Below are 25,061 nucleotides of genomic sequence, written 5' to 3' on the forward strand. Positions count from 1 at the left end.
ACCCTGAAGAGGGTATAGAGCTGGTCCAGTGTTCCACGGCCAGGACGAAAACCGCATTGTTCCTCCTGAATCCGAGGTTCGACTATCGGTCGAATTCTCCTCTCCAGTACCCTGGCATAGACTTTCCCGGGGAGGCTGAAGAGTGTGATCCCCCTATAGTTGGAACACACCCTCCGGTCCCCCTTCTTAAAAAGAGGGACCACCACCCTGGTCTGCCAGTCCAGAGGCACTGTCCCCAACCGCCATGCGACTTTGCAGACGCGTGTCAACCGAGACAGCCCCACAACATCCAGAGACTTAAGGTACTCAGGGCAGATCTTATCCACTCCCGGTGCCTTGCCACCGAGAAGCTTCTTGACTACCTCAGTGACTTCAGCATGGGTGATAGACGAGTCCACCTCTGAGCCCTCAGCGTCTGCTTCCTCATCGGAAGACATGGCGCTGGGATTGAGGAGATACTTGAAGTATTCCTTCCACCGGCCGACAATGCCCCAGTTGAGGTCAACAGCTGCCCACCTCCACTGTAAACAGCTTTGGCAGGGCACTGCTTCCCCCTCCTCAGGCGCCGGACGGTTTGCCAGAATCTCTTCGAGGCCGACCGATAGTCCTTCTCCATGGTCTGCCGAGTCTGTCCAGCTTCTTCCCCCGCCATCGGATCCAGCTCACCACCACGTGGTGATCAGTTGACAGCTCCGCCCCTCTCTTCACTCGAGTGTCCAAGACATACAGCCGGAGGTCAGATGAAACAACCAATAAAAACAACCAGAGGCACCACAATTCTGATAATTTCTGTGTAACATTACCCAGAACCTAATCATAATTCTTTATTTTTTACAATATTTCTATTGTCCATTATAGGAAAACTGCTGATTTTACACATGAAGTTCACTTGCTACAAGAGTGAGCCAGTGAAAACAGCTGTATAATGACAGCAGCAGTGGTCTAATGGAAAATGCTACCCAGATGAAATGTAGGTTCTTGAAGGCTGACACATATTACAGCATAAAAGTCAAAGTACCTCCTCTGCTCCTTGTTCTACTCTTTCAGGTTCTTCAGACATTATGGAAGTGCAGTACTAAATCAATTAATCACTGGAGTACCCCTTTAAACGAATAGTAAGATGACGATCAGGGTATTTTACCCTGTTTTAATGACATCATATTTACATCACTCATTTTAAACACCATATTAGGGCCATGGTGCCTGTTAAAGGCTTGCTATAGAACACAACCTTATCCAGCGCATTTCAAGTTTCTTTTGCCTGATGCTGCACTCGTCTCTCTCCTTTGCACGCATGCCGAAAGCGTGTCCTTATGGTCCTTATCATATTAATAAAGCACAGTGGCATTATATGTAGGTTTGCTTCTCCCAGCGACATGGGGACAGAGTACATGACTGGATATTGTACTGTGGGTCTCATTTTACCCAGAACATGTGGACGGCTCTTCACAAATCCGTCTGTAGCTGAAATGAGGGCTGATAGTATAAAAGCTTAAATGAAAGACGTGGATTAAAATAAATGATTTTGTAGGGTTTTGAGAGCACCATGGCGTTCTGCTGTGCATTTATTTTAAGATCGGTTTCAGGCAGTTTTCACATTGGTAAATCAAAGCCCATTCTGTTGATTATATTACAGTCTTCCAAATGCCTGCGTCTTCCACCCTGGGGACAGGGCTTTGTTTATTGTAATGGTGTGTTTGACAGTAATGGTTAGCATCCTTTACCCAGAGCCTGTAGGCTTGGCTTCCATCGCTGAAACACCGAGTGCTGTTGACAAACAGAAACAGACTGATTAGTAGAGAAGACAGATGTTTCACGTCTCGTCTCTGTCCAACCTGTCTTTATATTCTCTGCTTCCTTTATTTTTTCTCTCTCTTGATAACGTGCACTGCATTTCTGGAAAAAAAAACATTCTGCTCCTGCCTTACCTCCTCAATACTGTTTTCTTGGTGCCCATGTATAACATGTGAATCAGCTATGAATCATAAGTGATGTGGTCATAGTCTTTCACATTGTACTCTACATGGAAGCACAGTGACTAGAACATAATGACTTGTTTCTGCCTGGGATGAAATATATAGAGGGGAAGATGACGTGCGTGCTTCCAACTTAGTCCAATAGAAATTAAATTACATGTTTTCTTAGCATAAAGCAGTAAAGTGGATGTCACAGCCAGATGGTTCCACCAACTAACAGCAAACTGCTACACAACGCAGAGGCAACAGACTGTGAACAGCAGCTTATGTTAGCTCTGCTGCTGAAGTCTCCTTCTTCTCGAACATACACACATGAACGTGTATCTTGTTGTAGCTTGTTGAATGAGCGACCAAACATTCACTGGGGAAAATGTCCTTCTAACATCTGTGTGCAGGCTAGATGGCTAATTAGCTGGATAAGTGCAGCACATTGGAGAACATCCTTAGTCCTCAGAACCACTGCCACAAACGCGCTCTGCCCTTTGCTTATAAGCTACAGAGGAACTTTGTTTACTTTGATTCTCATTCTCCAGTTGGTACCCGTGTTGTCGGAGTCTGTTTCCCTGTCAATATGTGTTTCCTCAAAAACATTTTTCCTTAATGAGCACCTAACGACAATAAATAAACCTTTGACATTTACTTCATTAGTAGCAGTAGAGAATTTCAGCCCTGTGTTTTTCCCTACTCTTTTTGTTTACTGAGTTCTTTGACCCCATCAGTGGCTGTGAATTAAGCCATCGTGTTTATAACGGACCACATTTGACATTATCGGGACAGTGAGTTTAACATGGACAAATGGGGCTCATAAGTTTGTACAGTGCTGCAGGATAACGGCTTTATGGCTCGCACACAAGGGAAATCTGTTGTCTTAAATCTAAGGTGAGCTGGTGAATTAAGCACAGAAAGTGCAAGACAAGTGCGTCATTTTACAAGAAAACGTTAAAACAGGTAATGAGACATTTGTAGTTATGAGACTGAAGTCTAAAAAGCAGACGCATGAAAATAAATTCAGTCCACTCAGTGAAACTGGGGCAGAGTTTAGATATAATATGACTTGACACCTCTAATAACCTCATTAGCATCTGAGGTGGTGTTGGTATAAAATGGAACTACTACTGCGCAGTCTCTTGGACCTCCCCCAGAATACTCAGAAGTAAATTTTGAAAGACAGAAGGAGAAATTTGAAACCATTTGTTTGTTTGAGTCAGAAAATCTAAAGCCAAATATGACAATTAGTATAACACTGTTCAAACAGGTGTAGTAAAGATCCTCGCTCTTTAGGTGGAGAACTGTCAGCTATCACTCACTTTGTCACACCCCTAAACAAAAAGCTAAATAAATATGTGGTCCAAAATTGTCTTTCAAAGTTTTTATCAAGACAAAATTAACAGAGAAAAATAATTAAGCGTTGCCATCTGTTGACAGATCTAATTTCATTACATATCTAACAGGCTGGAAACTCCATTCTTCCTCATCAGCAGCCAAAGCGGTCATGTATCGCTCTGCATATCAATCACCCCTCAGCAGGTCAATTTTCATCTCAGCTCCATTCACTAGCACATTGTATTTCTTGGGAGTTGCATTAATGTGAATATGCTGTCACTTGCATTCATTATAGATTACATTATATGTAAGAATCGGCATCACTGATGCATGCCAAATGTTTGAATTTATTCATATGTGATTATTCACAATGCAGGACTGAAGGTTGTCTGAAAAGAAAAATGAGAAATTGATGGAAATAATGGCTTGTTCTCTACAACAACAGGGCAGAAATGGTTGAACCAAAATCACACCGTCGTGCTCTCCACTGTAACCTTACTCTTTTTTTCCATCTGCATTCAGATTCTAGTCCATGTGGGCTTTCTGACAGAAGAGTCTGGCGATGTCTTCAGCCCCAAAGTGCTGAAGGGGGGTCCTCTGGGGGAGATGGTGCAATGGGCCGACATCCTCACAGCCCTCCATGTGCTGGGACACGACCTCAAAATCTCGGTTTCTCTCAAGGAGCTGCACGGGTATGACCATGTTATTTTCTCATATTAACTTCAAGCTGTTGGCAGAACTGCTGGAGTCAGTGTACTTTGTGTGTGGTGTTGTTCCACCCATTCAAATTTGAAGAGAGACTCTTTAGGGCATCTGTGCAGGAAACATCTGTTGGTTTATGAAAATACAGACAGCCATTCTTTTTTATTATTATTTCTCGTTCTGTTGTTCATTCCGAATGCTCTGCAAGTGATCAGCAGCCAATCAGAGCGCTGGTGCCCACACACTGCGCTCGATCACCTCGGCCCACACACAGATAAGCTATCGTTCCTACCTGCAGAGCGTCGCTTAAGCCTAAGGGTTTGACAGCATTTCTACAGCTTGTGCTCCTTTTTCCCGTCACAGCTCACTGACTCCTGAGTGATAACTGGCTTGTCGCTTGTCATCACAAACATAAGTGCTCATGCCAGTGGTTAACACACTCCTTCCAGTCAGACAGATGAGATGGTTTCATCTAAAAATAAAATGTAAGATTGTCACACTGATGCGAGGTGCAGTAGGAGGAGTTCGGAGAGCAGACAGCTCTATCCTGCCGTGGACGCTTCCTTGCTGCTGTGATCTTTCAGAGCTGCTCCAGCTTCACGCTGACTGGTCAGGAAAATGACCATGTACAAGACTAGATTTGCTGTTGATTCTTTTCTGCCAGTGGGTGGTGTGAAACCGGAGCAGGCAGGCTGATGATAATGTGAACTTGTTATTGAGAACTGTTTGCATTGCTGTAGGAAAGAGGTGGGGACCTTGATGAGTTAGAACTGCCCTTTGAGCTTAAATTTCAGGCTGTGAAGAAATGCTGCTTTGATAAGAACAGACCAGGGAGATCAGTGAGGTGCTGGAAGGTGCCGCAGTGGGAATGCTTCTGCTGGCTGTGCTATTATTTACCCCACTAATTGCTGTCATGGTGTATTGAATCGCTGCAGTCTGCCTCCATTGGGAGTACCATCAGAAATGTTTAGAAAATTGCAGAAGTTCTGACAGAGGCTCACAAAGAAGCGTCAGCCAAGGTTAAGGCTAATACTTTCTAGCAGCGGAATGAAGTCTATATGCATGTGTGTGTTTGCATTTGAGTGTTTTTACCCTACAGCAGCAGAGAGAGCAACAGTTGAGAATTTACTGGTATATGTACATTTATATAAGTGTGCAGTGATTTTCCATTAAGCCAGCATCATCCATTAGGGCTGATATTGGTTTCTGTTCATCAGGAAATGAAATGTTCAGCCTGAGAGAAAATATAATGGAGGGCTGAAGCTGAAGCCAAGTGGAATTTTCTGACCATATCCCCTCTTTGCTTGCAGCGCCAAAAACCTAGTGTAGATATTCCGCTCTTTTTATAGCCAGTTAATGGCAGACGCAGAGTATCTATAAATCTCTTTTTTGTGACTATTAATGAATAGAAAATGGGAACATTTCTCTCCATCCCTTACTCTTACTCTCCCACACGCTGTTAAATTGACAGATCATTATGTGGGTTGTGCTCTTACAGATTTCCTCAGGGTTGTATCTGTTTACATTTCCTGCTCTTCACTTGCCCGCCAAGGCTTTGGTATGGAGTTTAAAATCACTGGATGTCCTGCTGTGGTTCTTACATGGACAGGGTTGTTATGTTTAACATTTAGACAGATTTACCACACCAGGAGCTTAGTTACAGGGGGAGTCAAGCTGTTGGTTTGTGTCATATAATTGCCTCTAACTGGCAACGCTCATGCTCTCTGGTGGCTTCTTTGATAGTCACTTTGGCTGGTGTGTTCCCTTTGCTCCCCTGATAAGAAAAATCAATTATGCTCACACATTTGCATCTTTTGCTGGAGTCTTGTCTTCATGGTAAGATTCCGCTTGACTTTCCCTTCAGAGATATATTTTTCTACAGACTGATGATGTTCCCAACCAGTGCACCTTCTTGAGAGTAGTTGCGATTATTTAATTAATGTTGTAATTGTTATATAATAATTCTTTAAAAAACAGATTATACAATAACACTGATAATAAATGGGTTTTCATGAAGATGCAGCACAAATTTTAACTGAATTTCAAGAAAAAAACAGCAAAAAATGAAAAATTCTGCATGTTTCTATCTAGTTCTCTCACTTCTTATGCTAATATTGGAAGTTGGCTTGTTTAGATAGTTGGTGGCACTAATTCCCCCCTCATGTTCCATTAAACCGTCACAGCACAACAGGGCACAACAAGATGACATAATTTACTGAATGCCAGTCAGACCTCTTCAAATGGTGAGGAACTGTGGAAAAACCATGAAGGAAATGACATGTATGTGTTAATTTAAGGAATTTAACAGTCTCCTCATTGCAGATCTGATGTTTTCATCTGCCGCTATATTCAGGCCTCGGTGGACTTGAAATACGTCGTGACTGATTCCACAAGTCTGTGTCCTCTGCAGTCTGTTGCACTTTGCATTTGTAAAAAAAGCATAAGTAGTTTTTGGAGATATTGTGAGAGGTTTTTTATCCTAAATTTTTCCATTTTTGCATTGACACTCAGGTGTTTTGTGTAGAAAAACAGGTAGCTGTGACCCCACCTAGTTCTCATCCAGCACCATCAGGTCAAAGTTTAGTGCTATGTTAGCATGCTAATATGCTAAGTTAAAAAGCTGGACATGATAAAACATTATGCCTGCTAAGGAGTGTCGTGTTAATATTGTCATTATGAGCATGTCAGCATGCTGATGTTAGGATAGAGCTCGCGGCTCTGCTGTACCTAAGAGCAGCCTCACCAAGCTGCTGTTATAATCATAGGCTGTGAAATTCAAAGCCCTGAGTGTTAGAGGAGTGCTGCAAATTGGCACAAATCTTCTAAGGCATGTGTTTCACTGCAGGTCTGATTCCACAGCAGAAACAAAACTCTAATCTGTGAGACTGCAAGCACTTGTATATAGTGCTTCTCTACCTTAACGGACAAAGTGCTTAACAGTTTGCCTCTTGTTTATCCATTGACACACTGATGTAGACACAGATCCATATAGAGGCAGAGCTGAAGTAGAGCAAGAGAAGAAGTCTAGTCTGTCTCACGTCTTTTCCAGATTTAATGTAATTGAAGTGGGACTGAAGTAGCTTAGAATGTCATTTTTGTCAAGAACATCTGCTGTTTGCAGAGCTGTGAAGTCAGCTGCCACTTGCGCTCTGGGATGTACCCTCATCTCCTCCCAGAGCGACACGGGTAATTAGCCGGCGACAGAGCGTGGCATCTCAGCACCTGAGGAGCAAGGAAACACGTTTACCAAGTTCAGTCAGCAGAGTGCCGAAGTAATGTACATACATGCAGCCTCCTGTTCGTGTTGTCATCCGGAGATAATCTGAAGAAACCAATATTTTAGTGCTGCTTTAAAAAAAAACAAAAAAAAAAAGGAGACCTCGACAGTCCCTCACTGAATGGTTCCAGGTGCCACTCAGATGCTCTTGTTCTGCCCCGCTTTTCTGCTCTTTGGTTTGATGTGAGAGCTGTTTTGTGTAGGTTTTACCTGTGGTGTTTTTATACCAATTATGTGTAGTGAGCTTCTGTACTTGACAGAGCACATTAAAACAGCCTCCAGGTAATTTCACCTTGTTTCATGCTGCAAACATACAGACGTGCCTGAACTGTGTGATCAGTAACTCTGAGAACACAATTTAACAAATGTCAGACTCGGGGTCAAATGTGCCTGTAATCCACAAACCTAGTCTAACAGTGGAGGTAATGACAGGCAAGCACAGGCATTCTGAAATGTGAGAGGGAAAACTCGAAATCAAAGCCGTTTCTCTCGAAGCACCAGCAGAGAGTCGGACTATAATGCCGGTGTGAGGGTGTGCCTCTCCATAAGTGCTGATGCATTCTCACCCTGCAGCTTTCTGAATGATGTGCCTTTGTTTCTGTGCTTTGAGATGAAGAGCAAAAGCAGCGGTGTTAAAAATAGCTAGTGAGATAACATCATATAGAGGATAATGGCTAATTGAGGTTAACTCTGCGGTGCATTGTCATTGCAGTGAACCTCATTTCAGTTACTATAGAACATTTACAGCAGATGCCCAAGTTTGAAGTCTGGGCATTTTATAGAGAGTTTTGTTATTTCAAATCCCTTTTAAATCCCTTCTTAAAACATAATTTTATCAGGACGTGTTTCCTGATTTGAACTTTCTTTTAAACCAATTTTTTATTTGCTACCGTGTAAAAGCACTTTGTATTGTAGTTTTTGAAAAGTGTTCTAAAATAAAGATTATTATTATTATTAAGGCCCAGAGAGGTTTAAATCAATTTTCACACAGTTGTTATGTTCCTACAAACCTAAGGCTGTTGGATTTTCTGCAGTATTACCACACTGTTTGCCACAGTTTAAGAAAATGTGCTGCTGTTATGATGTTGACAGCTCAGGAGATGCTTCCAGAATAGAAAGTGAAGAGAAGAAATGGGGAGAAAACACAAATGAGCTGCTGATTTTGCACTTCAGAGCCTCTTAGTACAAAAATAAAACAAGCTTTAACATCTGGTTTTCCATAGAGCTTTGCATTATTGATGTATTTCCCCCCTAAATGCAGATATATTTCTAGTATTTTTTTATTTTTGATGAAAATAACGAGCCCTAGTTAGTCCTAGAAAATCAAAGTAAGAGTGTTCATGTGCTGTGACAGCGGCCGTTTCCACAGGTCGTTTTTAGCTGAAATTTGAGCCACATACTGCACATCAGTGGCCCATCTGTTGTATGTGATTAAAACAGCAGCAACATCCAGCTATCCTGCTGCCTCAAGTGATCGATTAGCATGCCAGACTCCGCTCCCTCTGCCAGGCCGGCGTGTCATTCTCGTCACACTGTGAGGCTGTACTCAGCTTCTCGACAGCCCTCGGTAAACTGCTTGCCCTCAGTTTCGGTCCCTCATATGTGCCTGGAGATCTGCCTCAGCCAATTCCCCTCACTGCTGGACATATGCGCCCTTCCTTGAAGAGGTAATGCAGTGTCACTATGGAGTCTCTTGCACTCATTTGTTTCTCTGGCCTTCTCCCTCTCCACAAGCCAGTGAGTTGCCATGGTGCCAGCGGCCAGCTGTGAAACAGAAAATGTCCACCATGGATGTTGTCAGGAAATGTCTGAGCAGGTCATTAAAACCCTGGTTTGTACTTCAGTAGACCTCACATTCGGACTGTGTTTATACTTTGTGCTTCAAAGGAGAATAATTTAATCTTTTTACTGAATAAAAGATGAATTGATCCTACTCGCAGTCTACATAGCCGAAGCCCGATGAAGGCTTATGCCTCAGTACCAACTTCACAACCTTTTAAAGCACATGTAGAAGCATAAAGCTGGCGGACATATTCCTTCATTATGATGAACACGAGCAGCGTGATTTATTCTAAAACATTTTTGAAGAGTGGCTTTGTGTCGTCCAGACTGGTCTTCACAGTGAAGCAAAGTGTCACCAGTAGGCAGTTACACAGCTCTGGGGGGGGATTTTTGGATGAGAATGGAGTTGAGCTGTATCAGACTTTGGCTGCACAGCCAGGACTTGAATAAATGTATTGTTGGTTTTGGTCTTTTCATGGGGTTTGTTGATGGCGATAAAAAGATAAAACAATTCCAACCTTATCCTTTAATCTTGTGTGTGTGTGTCACTGAAGGATCAAGACAGAAGAGTTGCTGGTTAATGGATGCATACTGTATGTGTTTGTGTGCTTTACAGTATGTGGATGTTACTGTTTCCACACTCCCGTCTCCTCTAAGATACTTGGATCCATTTACTCTTCCTTTAAAGTTTGCCTGGATTTGCATAAACCCAATTAAATCTCCGAACAGCTGCGGCTTCACTGGCTCTGTGCAGAGCTGAGTCACATGCAGTTCTACACTTAAGGCGTGTCCTCATTAAACTGTGAGGGCCCATAGAAGCCATAATGCAAACTGGAACTCACACAGTGAAATCCCACGTACACTGTACATACACATATATGGTGAGATCACACGCACATCATTTACACTACATTGGTACAATACTGGCAAGTGAAACGACACAGTGCACTCAGCAGAGGAAACAATTTATATACATGTACATTTATTACAAAAAATAGTGTGGTAGTGAGTGAGAGCTATGTTGCTATAACCAGAGTTCATTTCAGAGGTTTCCCATAGTGTTTGTTGGTCATTTGGTTTGCACGTCCACCTGCCCGCTACAATATTGCATATCAACAGCTATTTAAAGGCCTTACAGTCTCACGGGCTGCCGGTCTGGTTCGCTCAGGCTTGCTGTGAACTTTTGTCCTCACGTTAACCTTTTATATACAGACAGGTGACAAATGAAAGTGTCTTAGTAAAAAGCTGGGCACGTCAGTGTCTCTGAACTCCACTGGAGAGATGAATGCCATTCTTCCAAAACATAATCCCTCGAGTGTTGTGTAACACACCAGTTTAAAATCTGCCATAGGTGTTCAACTGGGTTGAGATCTGGTGACTGTGAAGGCCACAGCATATGATTCACACACTCAATTATTCAGGTTTTTCCTTTAATGTGCCACCCATGTGTATACTGGGATGTGTGTGTCTTTTGTTTTCAGACTCACTAGCTCCAATAAATGATTCCTGACTTAGCTAAGAAAGTATGAAGATAAATTTTGAGAGCAAACATGACACTTCCCATACCAAAAGTCGAGAGACATGAGCTAGGATTACTTCAAAAAACTTTTTTCTTGGTCTTATAACATTGTTGTTTTATCACCGTTTGTCTTCTGAATCCTCTAGTTCCCATTTCCCTTATGAAAAGCACTTTGTAATTTATACAAATAAAGTTTATATTTGGTGTAATTTTCCAGAGAGAAGGTCTCACTGTGGTGAGAACAGTATACAGTTTAAATTTAGAGCTCTTGTTTGCATACGCAGTGAACTGCCTGGATGTGTACCGTTGAGCGATGAAACTGCAGCTTAAAGCACCTTTGGCTGACACATTCTTGCCTTTATTATGCACTGTACTGTAGGAGAACCGGCTGCTGTGCTTTCCACAGGACTGCAGTGCTGACTAAATGTATTCACTGTCCAAAGATAGATTGATAGGTTTTTGTTTTGCAGGCATTTGTGTGTGTGTGTGTGTGTGTGTGTGGAAGATCGGTTCTGCAGGACGTTTCTGAGCCAGGTAGCAAAAGAAAGAGGGAGTGTTAAGGTCACGGTTCTGTGACTACAACTGAAAAAACTTTCATGAATTGGCCAAAGTTGGACAACATAAAAAAACTGTAATGTTCTAAACCAACAGAGTCATTTCTTCACCACTTACTGTGCTATTTTGACCATCTGTAAAGGAGGCTTTGTATATTAAACAGAAGCTTTGACTATGCTCTGTATTTATGTGATCTCCTGCTCACAGAAAAATTCATTCATTCATTATCTATATATTATACTCCCAGAGATGGAGTTTAATGTCCTCACAGGTACGGTAGTACAAGTGTAAGAACTGTATTATTGTGTTTGTTAAAATAAAATAAAATTCTGTAGTAGAGTTTGTTTTACAGCTCAAAATGTGTCACATGACCTTGGCACAGAGTCTGTTGTACAGATGTCTTCCTCTGCTGTGTTGGCACCAGGGTTTGGCTTCTAAGAAATGCTGAAGTATGACAAAGCAGTACTTTCTCTTGAAAACAGTTTTTCTAAAGCAAAGTGCTGCATTGATCCCAAGTGGAAGCAGAACACCCTGAAGCCACAGTGTACTTTGTCATAGCAGACAACAGATTTACATACTAACTGTTTTTGGTAGCAGAAGCTCTTCTAGAACTGCTCTTCACTTATTATTATGACTTATTAGAGAGCTAACAGAGTGTTTTTGTGTACAAGTTGGAACAAGTTGTGCAGGCAAATTGGGAGACTCTCGTGAGACATCGCTCGATGGCTGGTGTTCAGTTCTGTGTTGTGAGGTTGGAACTGCTGAGAGCACGGACATGCTTCACAAAGGAGCTGGCATCTTTCTCTCTTCCTGTCTTCCTCTCTCACTGTTCCTTTACCAGCCATACTGAACTCATACATCCGCCCTTTTACACACTCACACACTTGACAGAAATGAGAGAAACTGCAGAGAACAGCTCTGAAAAGTAGAACTACCCCAATAAAATCAGTTAGTCACTAAATTGGTTGTTAGCATTGTGGTGCGTTACCTTTTGTTTGGAATGATCTGTCAATACTCTAAAATGATCACAGCTCTGCTGTCACAGTAGCATCAATACTGACAACAACCAATTGATCAGTGGGAGGAAAAACAATCAGTGCTGGTTGACTACAGCTCTAATAGTAGCAGTGTAAATGTAGTGGATTAAAGACAAAGGGACCAAGTCTTTAAATGTGCAGAACTGTGTCCGAGCACTCAACACATTAGTTATATCTGAGTGTTCCTGCACTGTTTCACTTTTGCCCAAATGTTTTCTGTTTTCATTCATTCGTGATGCCTGTTCAAACCCTCTCAGGGAGTGACATCTGATTTTTCTTCTTTTTCTTTTGTGTTCCTATTTGCAAGTGTTTTATGCCCCCGTGCACGTCATTGGGTTCGATACAACAATAAGAGCATATCTGACTTCTGTGTGCAGGTTTCTGGGGGTCCCTCCAGGAAGAGGAAGCTGCCCTCTGACCGGGCCGCTGCCCTTTGACCTCATCTACACAGACTATCACGGCCTGCAGCAGATGAAGCAGCACATGGGTCTGTCACTGAGGAAGCACAAGTCAGTCCTTTTCTCTCTCACGCTTGTCAAAAACCATCATTCCTCTGTTTGTTGATGAAATACTGTTAGGGAGGATTTAATTTGGTCTGTTTACACACTGATCGGTGAACCATGTGCAGACCTCGGTCACGGTGGTGGAGGAAGTATTCAAGCTCTTTACTTAAGTAAAAGTAACAATATTAGTGTGTAAAAATACTCGGTTAAAAGTAAAAGACCTGCATTCACAATGTTACTTAAGTAAAAGTACGAAATTATTAAAATACCAAAAGTAAAAGTACTTGTTATCCAGAATAGCACAAAATAAATCTATATATCTTAAATGATCAGAATATAATTGACAAAGTATTGTGTAAATCACAGTTAATGCTGCAGCTGACAAAGGGGGGGCCTCGTTTAACTACCTTATATGTTTATTATAAGTACGGTTGGGTATTTTGTGAATTTCACACCAGGGGATCAATAAAAGCAGATCATTTTATTAGATTTTGTATAGTTAATTTGATTCTGAAAAGTCAAATAAATGTAGTGGAGTAAAGTGTAGCGAAGAAGATAAAAATATTTAAATACAGATACCTCAAAATGGTACTTAAGTACTGTACTTCAGTACTTAATTACTGTCCACCACTGCTCAATCGATTATATGCATCACATAGAGAAGGTTTTTTTAAGCTATTTGCTTAAAATGAATGTGCACACGTGCAGAGTTATGTGCACTATAATGAAATGCAGCTCATTTATTTGGAAATGCTCAAACCGACATATTCCACCACTCTGAGTGGATGCCGGCTCTGTTCTCTGGCAGTAAATACTGCTGGTAAAGTTTTTGTTCTTTTGTTCCAGCTGGGCAGCACCGGAGCTGTGTGCAAGCAAATCCTCTTTCTTTATCCAAACAAAGGAAAACTATGCAAACAGATTTTAATGCAAATTACTGTACCAACTCAGGGAGGAAAATATATTTCTTAACAGTAAAAGCATAAAAGAAAACAAATCTTCCAGTTGTGGCAGTGTGAAAATAATGATGATCGTTCAGGGTGTGAAACAGTTTTTAGATTAAGTTGCACTGCAGTTTGATTTCACCCTGTGTTTTACTGTGAATGTCTGAGAGAGAAGGGTACCATGGTCATTAAATAACCCAGCAGCAGATGCACATGTTTGAATCCTCTAAAACATGGCCCTGGCAGGGCAGGGGCAACAGCCTCCGCTGAGTCCCATTAGCATCAGTCCAAGGTCAGCAGATCGACCAACACTCCTCAGCTGTCAAATAATGACAGAGCAATACTTTAATTTCCTCCTCAGCCCCGACACTGATGAGAGATACAGGGCGCTGATAAATCTTCAAAGACTAGATTTGATCAGTTCATTTATTTTTACTTTCCAGCATGAATATTGACAGCAAGGAAAGTGCTGATCCAAGAAGACATCAGCACACCATACTTTAAGATGTTTTAGTATTGATGCAGTCGGAGCATCGTAATCTGTTTTCTGTTGAAATGTTGCCGTAACATTATCAGAGAGAATATTAAGCGTGTTGCAGTCAGTCCAAAGAGATCTAACACAGTTTAGCAGAGTTTCCCTTAAAATGTGATTGATCCACATGTTTGACTCAGATCCAGCTCTGACCAGTCTGGGTGGTGCTGTGCGCTGTGCTGGTTGTGAAACAGGGCTGTGATTTAAGCCACAGATGTCTCACCTTGATGTGCCTGCAAGTTCTGCTGATTGGGGGGGTTCTGTTAGGGGACAAGGATTTCCATCATCGCCAACAGCTTTACAAACCAGTACCCTGACAGGAAGACACTGTAGTGCTGAGATGAGGCCTCGTAACTTTTACGTGGCTGTTATTCATGTTGGTTTACTCTGACATGAAGGACATGATGTGATTGTCTCATTTTCTAAGCCTATTATCCAGACGTAATCCATCAATGCCAGTATGCGGTCTCCAGATGAAATTCATCTGGCTGTTAACTTTTCTGTTGTTTGTCGCACCATTCGAGGAAACTTTATTTGAAGGCAAGAGACAAACTTCTTCTAATTTTAGCTTGTGTTTTTTTTATTTTGTCTCAGGTGTCACATCCGAGTGATAGACACCTTCGGCACTGAGCCCGCTTACAACCACGAGGAGTACGCCACTCTGCACGGCTATAGGACCAACTGGGGCTATTGGAACCTCCACAGCCAGCAGTACATGACCATGTTCCGTACGTGGACGTTGATTATTTTTTTCCTTGTTCTCTCTCTGATGCTGTACATCTGTTTATGGACGAAGGTTGGATTAAACATCTGCATAAATTCTTAGTCAAAATTATGAAGTGTTTTGTTGTGAGGTGTGTGTGTATGGTCGTGCTTATGCAGCTGAGAGTGTGAGCAGATTGTGTGAGCTTAGAACGTCCTCAGGCCAAGGCTTCAGGGCACAGACACGCCAGAGAACTTGTTCAGAACAGCTGTGTCTGCACAGATGCGACAAGTCGTCTGCTGTGGCAAAGCACCACCAGCCATACACGCAACAGCACATGCACAGAGATGGACACAAGTGCACACAGATGCACAAACTGACGGCAGATGAGATTTCATCTGTTTGTAGTACCCTCCAATTAATTCAGCGACAGTGGGCAGCCCCCACTGTTTCCAAAACACTTACTGTGAGCACAAAGCACAGTGCTGTCAGCTTTCATCTCAGGTTGGGATGAAAACAACATTTCTTTCTGCTTTGTGAGTGCTACCGTTCGTAGTGTTTTGTGTCCTGAAATCTGCGGCACATTAACGCTGCAAGCTGTGATTCTGTGTTTGTTGAAACTACAGTAAAGATGATGGAACAGAGTCACTTCTGTAAAGCTGTTTCATCTTACTGTTGATGTGCAGTTAAAATTTAACCGCTCAGTTGATGTGGAGGCAAATGCACCGAACAGTTTATTGAACTGATGAACTGGCAGAATAACCCCATCAAACTTCCTCAACCCCAGTAAATGCACATCACTCTGCCATACAAATGGATGGAATAATAAGTGGTTTAAAAAAAACTTTTCAGCTCTACAGAATTCCCACAGCGCTTCTTTTTTTCTGTGTTCTCTGTGTGCACAGCGGACTGGAACTCACAGCAGATCCTTTAGTTGAATCAAAATTTTGAGACATGAAACTGTAACTTGTAACATTGTTTTGCCAATCGCTGTGTTTGTCTTTGGTAGCCCACACCCCAGACAACTCTTTTATGGGTTTTGTGGCAGAGGAACTGAATGAGACTGAGAGACTGAACATTCGGCGAAACAAGGTTAACAATATGGCTGTCGTGTACGGCAAAGAGGCCAGCATGTGGAAGGTCAGTATCCCTCAAGAACCCCTGTAAAACCTTCAGTAAACTGAATATATTTTTTGTGGCATGTTTCTGATCTGTGAGAGGAGGAAATGACTTGACCCTGAGTGGGTTCATAACACGTTGGTGCTAGGTTGTCTGAGGAAGCTGCAGCTGTTTATGTAATGTATATAGTTGCTGTGAAAGCAAAGCAAGGTTGTGAGAACTTTTGAATATCGCTTAACTGTGAAACACCCACTACATGTTCCATTTCCTGCAAACAGCTTTGTCCTCCAGGAATCTGGCCTGAAGTGTGATGGTGGAGGAACAGTTGTTTTTGTTTAGTATAGATTTTCCCTCCAAGCTACTGGCAAGGTTTCTCGTTCTTACTGTAACTTTGAAGTATGCTGCAGCCTCCCCCAAGGTTTGCTTCGCTCGAATCCGACTGCAGCTTTGTTTCTACTCTGCCATAGCGTTCCCTGTTTCTCACAGCAACTTGAGCTGCAGTGTAACATTTGTTAGACAGAAAGATTGCCATGTAAAAGCCAGGAGTGTCAGGGTCTCTCCAGACAATGAATTACTCCCTCGTCAAGAGCAGCCTTACCTTTGAGATTCACATGTGAGACTTTGGGCTTGGAAAGGTCTTGTGAGAGGAAAAGGACTAACTACTTTCATATTCTCTGTATTCCTCTACATCTGCCTCTCACTACTCACTTCCCTCCTCTTCATACTTCTGCTCTTATCCTGTACTGTTCTGTATTCAACATCCCATGATGCATCATTGATGGGTCCATGCACAGCTTCAAGTAAGTACACCTGCTTTTCACTGGCATTACCGGTTCCCCAAAGGCCAAAACCTTTTCCTAATCTTTTAGATGTCTAAAATGTATGTTATCTGAGCATGAATTTAAATATGAGCCTAACTTTTGAATGTCAGTTTAGAAAATAGTTATTTGAAAATATATACTGTAGTTACAAACTTGTTTCCAATGATTTCACATGTGAGCTGACATCTAGATCTAGATCTGTTACCAAAATATACCCCTGTGTGATGTAGTGGAACATCCTGTGAAATTCAAATAGGTTCACAAGGCTGTTTGATTTAAAAAAAGATAAGCATAAACTTTATTGCCAATTATTTCAGGAACACAAGGAATTTGATTCCAGCTCAATGCCCCCAGTGTGCACAACATAACAAAATAAATACACAAGATATACAAGTTAAAAGAGCAGCATAGACTATCTGTTCATCATTGTAATAGCTAGTGGAAGAAACTGTCTCTGTGCCTGGTTGTCTTGGTGCACAGTGACCTGTAACGCCGTCCAGAGGGGAGGAGTTCAAAGAGTTTGTATCCAGGGTGTGAGTGGTCTGCAGAAATCCTCTCTGCCCTCCTTTTGACCTGTGAGGTATAAAGGTCCTCCATGGAGTGTACCTTGAAGACATAATATTAATAAACAATTAGATTAGATTCAACTTTATTGGCATTGCCAATGTACAAGTACAAGTTTAGCATCTAACCAGAAGTGCAGTAACAGCAGTGCAGAGTGCGCAGTATCTACAGTCTGTGCAATCAGAACTAATTTACCAATGGATATGTACAACTGATATTTTCAGTAAGATGTGTAGGGTAATGTACAGTAAACAGCAGACTATGGATTTAAATCACAAGTTATGGATAAGGTACATTAAGCTTATAGAACACTAGTGCAATGGGATGAAATGGAATGGAATGTGATGAAATAGTGCAAAGATAAATATACAGTATCTGCATATGTACAGTACAGTGTGAAAATGAATAAGTTACAGGTCACAGAAGTGTATTGCATTAGTCCCAGGAAGAGAGATGAGAAGGGGTGAGGTGTGTGTAGTGGTATAGAGGAAGGCAGTGGGGGGGTCAATGGGGGACAGAGTTCAGTAAGGAGACAGCTGTGGGGAAGAAGATGCTCCCGAGTCTGCTGGTTTTGGTCCGGAGGCTCCTGAAGTGCCTCCCAGAGGGCAGGAGGTCAAACATTGATACCTTGAAGACATAGTATTAATAAATAATTCACAACATCCCCCCAGAAACATTTCCTGAGATAAACCAGCTCAGCTTTATATCAGTAAAATGATTCACGCCACGAGCCTCCATGGGGCAAACAGGAAATTTACACTGATGAAGTCTTTTGTAATTTCACAGGTGCCGAATAGTTGTGTTACCAAAATGATGATGTTAGCGCTAACAAGAGCAGACTCAGCCCATTAAATCAACATTTAACTAGTTAATATACAGCCGGTGCTGCAGGAGAACTGATTAACACTGTGAGTTAAATATGTAACCTGGGTAAAATATTATGCATCATAGTTAAACTTCCTCAGAAAATGTATTTGCTTTGGAATGATAATTACTGTAAATATGTTGATTTCATATGATGAATAGGGTTAAAAGAGTTATAGTGATTTATTTCATTTTATTTTGAAGGTTCAAAGTGTTGTGTTGTGTGTAAAATATTGCTGTTGGTCACCTATTGGTAGAGGGAGTGACACCCAGTAACATTTTAAAAAGACAACAAGAACCTGCTGTTTGTGCTGTGAATGATACAAAAGATCAATGTTAATGTGCTCATTTAATAAAAACAGACTAGCTTCGAACTATATCGTCGTGGCAAACACTGATTCAAAGATGGCCTCTGTTTGTTTGGATTAGTGTTGTCAGCTATTATAAGATGTGAGTTGTCAAAGTAACATAAGACCAGTGCTATTAAGATGGCAAAGAATCTGACCAAACCTCAGGTCAAAACATCATTAAACTAAAAAAATACTAATACAAAAGAAGATGAGCAGTGTTTACAAATAAATTGCCTCTAAATGTCTTAAGTCATTTTCTCCTGTATGTGTCAAAAGGGCAAGGAAGATTTCCTGGCCATTCTGCATCGCTACATGGAGATCCATGGGACGGTGTACTATGAGACACAGCGCCCCCCAGAGGTGCCTGCCTTTGTCAAAAACCACGGTCTGCTACCCCAGCAGGAGCTGCAACAGCTTCTAAGAAAGGCCAAGGTGAGAGTATTAGCGAGGCTTTCACAAGCTTAGCAAATGCTCAGGTGTTTGCAGACACACTTTCTGGTTTATATTCAAATGATTTGGAGAAGTTCTGATGTTCACCAGGATATGAGCAACTCAGTGTGTAGACTCATGATCCGATCTCATTCTCATATTCCTGTCAAGCTTTTCATTGGATTTGGCTTTCCGTACGAAGGTCCCGCCCCTCTGGAGGCCATAGCCAATGGCTGCATTTTTCTACAACCCAAGTTTAATCCACCTCGCAGCTCCCTCAATCATGAATTCTTCAGAGGGAAGCCCACCTCCAGGGAGGTATACACACTTCATCGTTTCTGTGAAAATGAGCAGCACTTTAAATAGTGTAATGTGATGGATAACAACACTGAGTCATTTAATTCCATCAGTCAGTCCACATGTAAACACATTCACAGCAATCAGCCTATTCATTTATAAACAGTACAAATGAAATGCATTGAATACATAACACTATCTCATCTTGACTTGATTTGCTGTTAGGGCTTTTATTTTGATTGTTAATGTATCCCCCTTCCTCAGGTGTCCTCTCAGCATCCCTATGCGGAGCAGTACATCGGCAGGCCGCACGTCATCACCATCGACTTCAATAACTCTGAAGAGTTTGAGGCAACCATCAGAGAGATCATGGAGATCAATGTGTGTTCACTTTTTGCTGTTCCAAATTCAGTTCTTTTGATTCAACAAAATAATAGTCTTCTATTATTGTAGTCTAGCACAGTACACTCTACAGTGCTGCATAATAGAGTCGGTGAGAACATAATATCCTCTCACACACTTCACATCCTGGTTTGTCCTACTTTTGAAGCCCTCGGCCTTTAATAGAGCTTTCCATCATGGTATCCGATATTGCAGCAAACTGCTTAGCTGGCTCCCTCCCTGCTCTACACACGACTAATTGCATGAGGTATCAAATGGCTCAGTAGGTAAACTGCGCCCACACTTGGGTTTACATGGCAGCTTTCCAGAGGCCAGCCCCACAAGCAAGCACTGTCCACAGCAGATCATTTTAATCAATCACGCTGTGCTCTGTTTGTTACCAAAACAACACAGAGCCACTGCTGAGCCTATCAAAGTGCTAAAATGCATGTGTGCCTTCTGCTTGCCAGGTGTGTTAAATAGACCGTGTGTTGCCTGCTGACAGTGGCAAAATGGAGTACGAGTGGTGCCACTGGTAAAGGCTTCAAATTTAGATTCCTGGGGAACTAAATACAGTCCCAGTCACACTGTGCTGACTGCACAGTTTCAGGTTACACTTTGGTTTTTGTCTGCATCAAACAAACAAGATAGCACATGTTAGTGAGTTTTTGAGGTGCTAGCAGGCAGAGTTTGATGCCATTAGACAGAACGAGGGTAGCTGCTTCCTCCTCCTTCCAATCTTTGTGCTAAGCTAAGCCAACCAGCTGCAGGTAGAAGCTTCATACAGTCTGTAGAAATCAAATCAAATGAAAACTGATAGTTTTATCTGTCCACGAGCTCAAATGCTGCCTCACTGCTGTCTGAAACAGTCATCAGATTTTAATAGCACCATTGCAACAGTGGTTGATAAAAAAGCACTAAAACATACTGTAAGGGCACTTTAGGAAATGAGCAGTGCACATAGGCACCTGTGAAACACTCAGATATATAGTCTGGTATCAAGTGACTTCTCATTAGTACATCCATGATCTTTCAGGGGGAAAGAAATCACTCCAGTGGTCCTTCTGGTTATAGTGAAAGGCCGTATCCTGAGATTTACTTTCTCTCACACTCAACTGAAATGTTTACACTCATGCATTTCCATCAACGTGCATACCACTAAAAATATTTTGGTCTCACAAATATGCAGTATCCATATGCATGATTTCAAATCCCTGTCGATTGTGATTGTGTGTCTGGTTCACATATAACTGTAAAAATGTTTCACAGGTGAATGTGTGAGTATTTCATATGTATGTGCACAAATTATTTGTGTGAGTGTTTTACATACTGTACAACTGTAGGAATGTTTCACAGGATCCTGTTTTTCTAGATATTCTGCAGGGGATTCTGTGATGTATGAGTTTCATTTGCATATGTGTTTCATATCTGTGTGTGTATGTGCAAGTATTGTATTTCAAAAGGAGTGCATGTGCTGAACTGCTTTTTTATTTCCTAAATGGCCCCAAACTAAAATGTACATGACTGTCCCCAGCTTATTTGCCAGCTGGGCTGTGTGCCTTTTTCTGAACGTGGTTGCTCCCAGGGTAACTCGCCTAATGAACGTTGATGAAGTTCCATTCTGTCTTCAATGACGGCATGAAATAATGAATGTTGTTCACATATTTCTGTGGCCAAGCCATGCACAGTTATTTTCAAAATGTTTTCCTCTGCTGAATCCAAATCACCCTCTATGAGGATTTTTTTTTCTCTCTCCCTTGCTCTCAGATTCGATTATATAAAGATGGCCAAAAGGCAAACCGCATTGTGGCATAGATGATGAAGTGCCAGATACATTTCATTAAGCTCCGATGAAATAAAGTAATAAGGGTGCTAAAATGAACACAACTCCAAAAGGAACCATTTATCAGTTGAAAAGGCTGAATGCTTCAGTGGCCTGAAAGTAAACAATGAAATCATACGTCACAGGATTCTGCAGAATGTGTCCTATCTGATGTACACTCACTGGCCACTTTATTAGGTACACCTGTATAATTGTATGCAATTCAGTGCAATGCTTCCGCCTTAACGTGTGTTTATGAAGCACAGCTTTAAAAAATGCCATAATATCAACCAGCATGTTTCTACACCAACAGGCAAAGTGTTTTGTCACTGCTTTGTTCTCACGTTACTCACTAGGGTGTTAGCCTACAACACTGAAACGATCGATTTTGTGAATGTTAATCAAGTCTGCCATCAAAAGGCAGACGGTGATTGACAGGCTGTAACAGCAGCACTGATAACTGCACCCAGAGCAGCACCGTCCTCTTGGTGCTGACTGACCTGTGGTCTGCCGTCAGTTTAATTCATTGTTTGACGTATTGATATAGTCATCACTAAAAATAATAAAATCAATTTTCAGATCTGTCACCTGTGATGTATTAGGTCATTGATTTTAATGTGAGACTTGTGGCATGATATAAGCCTTTGACAATTACGCTAATGAATGTGTCAGCTTTGATTAACTATCAGATGCTCAGTTCCTGTAATTACAATGGCTTCGTTCTGTGGACACACACACACACACAGTCTCTTCCCCACTGTTTCTTCACTTGTATGCACATCTGTGTTTGCAGGTGGAGCCATTTCTGCCTTATGAGTACACCTGTGAGGGGATGCTTGAAAGAGTTCATGCCTACATTCAGAACCAGGTGGGTCTCTAAATCAATTCAGATTGGTGGGCATGCTGGTTAAGGTTGTGATGGTATAATAGAAATATTTGTTGGTGCGTATGTTGCCTCTCAGCAGGTTAGCTTTGGGACACAGTGTGAATAGCTCAATGTGTGTGAAATGCATGCTCAAAGCACAGCAGCAATTGTTCCACTACTTGTGTCTGGATCAACTGCTGTGCCGGTTTTCAGAGGAATCGTTTGTTATATTGAGAGTCAAATGAGAACTTAATTTTTTTTATTTTGTGTAGTTTATTTTACTTTCTATTTCTAAAAATAATTTCATTGTTGTTTAAATTGTCTGCTATTTTTATTTTGTAAAGCTCTAAAAAGACTGATGCCGCTCTGCGTGGGCTAAATATGAATCTCCAGCTAACCTTAAAGCTAGCTATGCTATAGCTAAAAGTTTCATTGTCCTGTCTTAATCAAATCTGCATTTAGGCAAGTGTATAAGGAAAAACTCAGAAACAATGTTTAAACATCTGGAGGTTTTACTAACTAGAGTAACAGACCTTAGATCCTGGGGTTGCAGGTTCGAATCCAGCTTGGTGCATAATGATAAGATCGATACCAGGGATGTTTATTAAACTTACAGTTGCAAATGCAGTTCCACTTGTGAGATAAACATTTGTAGGACATTATAGCTTGATAATATATGGTATAATTAATTACTTATTCAAGTCTCAATGAACAGTTGAAATATACTTTAGCTTCTGCATTCCTTAGCCAGTTCTTTCTCCCAGCAGCAGTGGCGGCAGTAGCTGGCAGCCATCACACCTGATTTTTCTTCAGGAAATGTACATTCTAGTTGAATTTATTTCTCATTTTCACAGTTTTATGGTTGATAAAGTGACTATTTCTCAGTAATTTAGTTACTGCGACAGGATAGAAAACAGTCCAGTGCATAAGCCCCAATCTGCGTTTTTGTACGACTTAAACAAGATATAATGTGTTAATCTATTGCTTAAACCCTTGTCAGTTTTTGTGTTGACAGGAGAAAGGGCGTTAAATCGCTCCTTTACGAAGCCTGAAGAAATGATTTGGTGAAGTTTGCTGCTGCATGTTGCATTTCTGCTCCTGAGCCAATTCATTTTATTTTCTCAAGTGTTCCAGAAGCATTTTTAGTCATTTATCATGTGTCCATCTCCTGGAACAGGTACACACAATCCAAACATACAACTCAGAGACATCAAGTAAAAGATCAGACAACTCACCTTTATTCAAACGGTAATGCAGGCAAAGCAGGTAAGGGGGAAATGGTGGGTGGTGATTGAAAGCCAGCAGTTTGGCCAGCAGTTCCTGGTTCCCACTTGTCACTATCTCTGATATGGATGAAATTATAATCATGTCTTTAGTGCGACTTAGTAAAGATGGTGGTACACCCTTGTAAAAGCAGAAGAAATGAGTGGAAGGTGGTTCCTGCTCTGGGCAGTGATGTCGTTCAGGAAGTTGATGCAAGGGTGGAGAGACGTGTCATTTTCCCTAAAGAGGAAACCATTCCTGGCAGAGGGGAGGATGCCAGCTGCCAGAGAGATTCAGGGGCGGGCAGGGAGCACAGACAACCCTGGGTGGAGTGGTCACCGAGAGGTTGTCATACATTAGAACGGTGACTAACTTTTTTCAATCTGTTCTAGAGAACAGTGATAACAGAAAAATATAATGCTCATACATAAAAATGACCTCCTTATGCAACCTTTTACATATTGTGCCTTCTCCTGTAATCCGGGGTGTGTACTTGTACAGAGGTCCTAGTTCCAAAAACAACAGAAAGCAAACAAAAAAATCCCTTAAACAACAACAAGAACAAACCCAAAGCCACATCAGATTGCTGCCATCTTGTCGTGCTGTCACGGTTGGTATAGTATCTAGCAGGTTAAGGAATTGTGTTAGCCTCTGCTCTGCTCTGACACAATCTCACCCCCGCTGTCAGAAACGCACACACACCCTCAACGTGCTGTGACTGACTGAGCCTGTGACTGGCCGCCTGGCGCCTACAAGGTCAGACTCCCAATCAGACTCTCCTCCCTCTCTGTTCTTTCACTTTTTAACCTTCTCTTTCCACATTTCATAATTTTCCAGTTTTATTGAAAGTCACTCACATTTCTCAGCTTCGTTTTTCTGCTTGTCCGAATGTTGTTTGTTTTACATTATCGCAATGACTGTGGAGAAAAGATTAAAGCATAACTGACACTGAAGTTGCATTTAATTTGTTAGCGTTGCAGGTGGAGTTTGTTTCTTCATTTCCAGTCAGTCTGTCTGTTTCAAACATGCACAGTTAGAAATAGTTTGCTTTGTTGCTAACCCCAGGGAGTTGTGATGTTACTTTTTTTTTATTACAGGGGGGGGGGGTTTCATGCACTGGCCTGCACATTCCTCTCTAATTAAACACTTCATGAATATGTAACATGGTTAAACAGAATTCTTTCCAACCTGTGTGAATCCATTATCTGCATTAGTTGACCTGTTGACCATTAAGTCTACAAACATACTGTAAGGTTAATTTTCAAATGGCCTTAATTGTCTCCAGGTGTTTGGTTAATCTCTACCTGTAAGATTAGATTTAAGACTTTACTTTTTTGATAAAGCTTATAGTTAGGGCTGGGTCAGGTGACTCTGAGCCTTCCCTTAGTTATGCTGCTATAGGCCTAGGCTGCTGGGGGGCCCCATGATGCTCTGAG

General features: G+C 41.6%; 1 protein-coding gene across 5 annotated transcripts in view; it reads left to right on the forward strand.

The window, feature by feature from the left end:
- The window catches only part of mgat5b (alpha-1,6-mannosylglycoprotein 6-beta-N-acetylglucosaminyltransferase B), a 60,284-nt gene that overhangs the window by 32,008 nt on the left and 3,215 nt on the right, over positions 1-25,061 (forward strand). For 3 of the 5 annotated variants that reach the window (XR_002274734.1, XM_020597795.1, XM_020597796.1), the window contains 9 exons: positions 3,822-3,991; positions 12,549-12,680; positions 14,742-14,875; positions 15,860-15,990; positions 16,764-16,769; positions 18,845-19,000; positions 19,169-19,315; positions 19,559-19,675; positions 22,291-22,365. Coding sequence is in view for 3 of the 5 variants with exons in the window: in XM_020597795.1 (XP_020453451.1) it covers positions 3,822-3,991; positions 12,549-12,680; positions 14,742-14,875; positions 15,860-15,990; positions 16,764-16,769; positions 18,845-19,000; positions 19,169-19,315; positions 19,559-19,675; positions 22,291-22,365 (1,068 nt within the window). In the remaining 2 variants the exon portion in view is untranslated. Of the gene's footprint in view, positions 1-3,821; positions 3,992-12,548; positions 12,681-14,741; positions 14,876-15,859; positions 15,991-16,763; positions 16,770-18,844; positions 19,001-19,168; positions 19,316-19,558; positions 19,676-22,290; positions 22,366-23,539; positions 25,029-25,061 lie in introns of those variants that run through there. The other 2 variants (XR_002274735.1, XM_020597797.1) reach the window with 2 other exon arrangements.

The sequence above is a fragment of the Monopterus albus genome, unplaced genomic scaffold, assembly GCF_001952655.1.
Source record: "Monopterus albus unplaced genomic scaffold, M_albus_1.0 scaffold35.1, whole genome shotgun sequence".
NCBI lineage: Eukaryota > Metazoa > Chordata > Actinopteri > Synbranchiformes > Synbranchidae > Monopterus > Monopterus albus.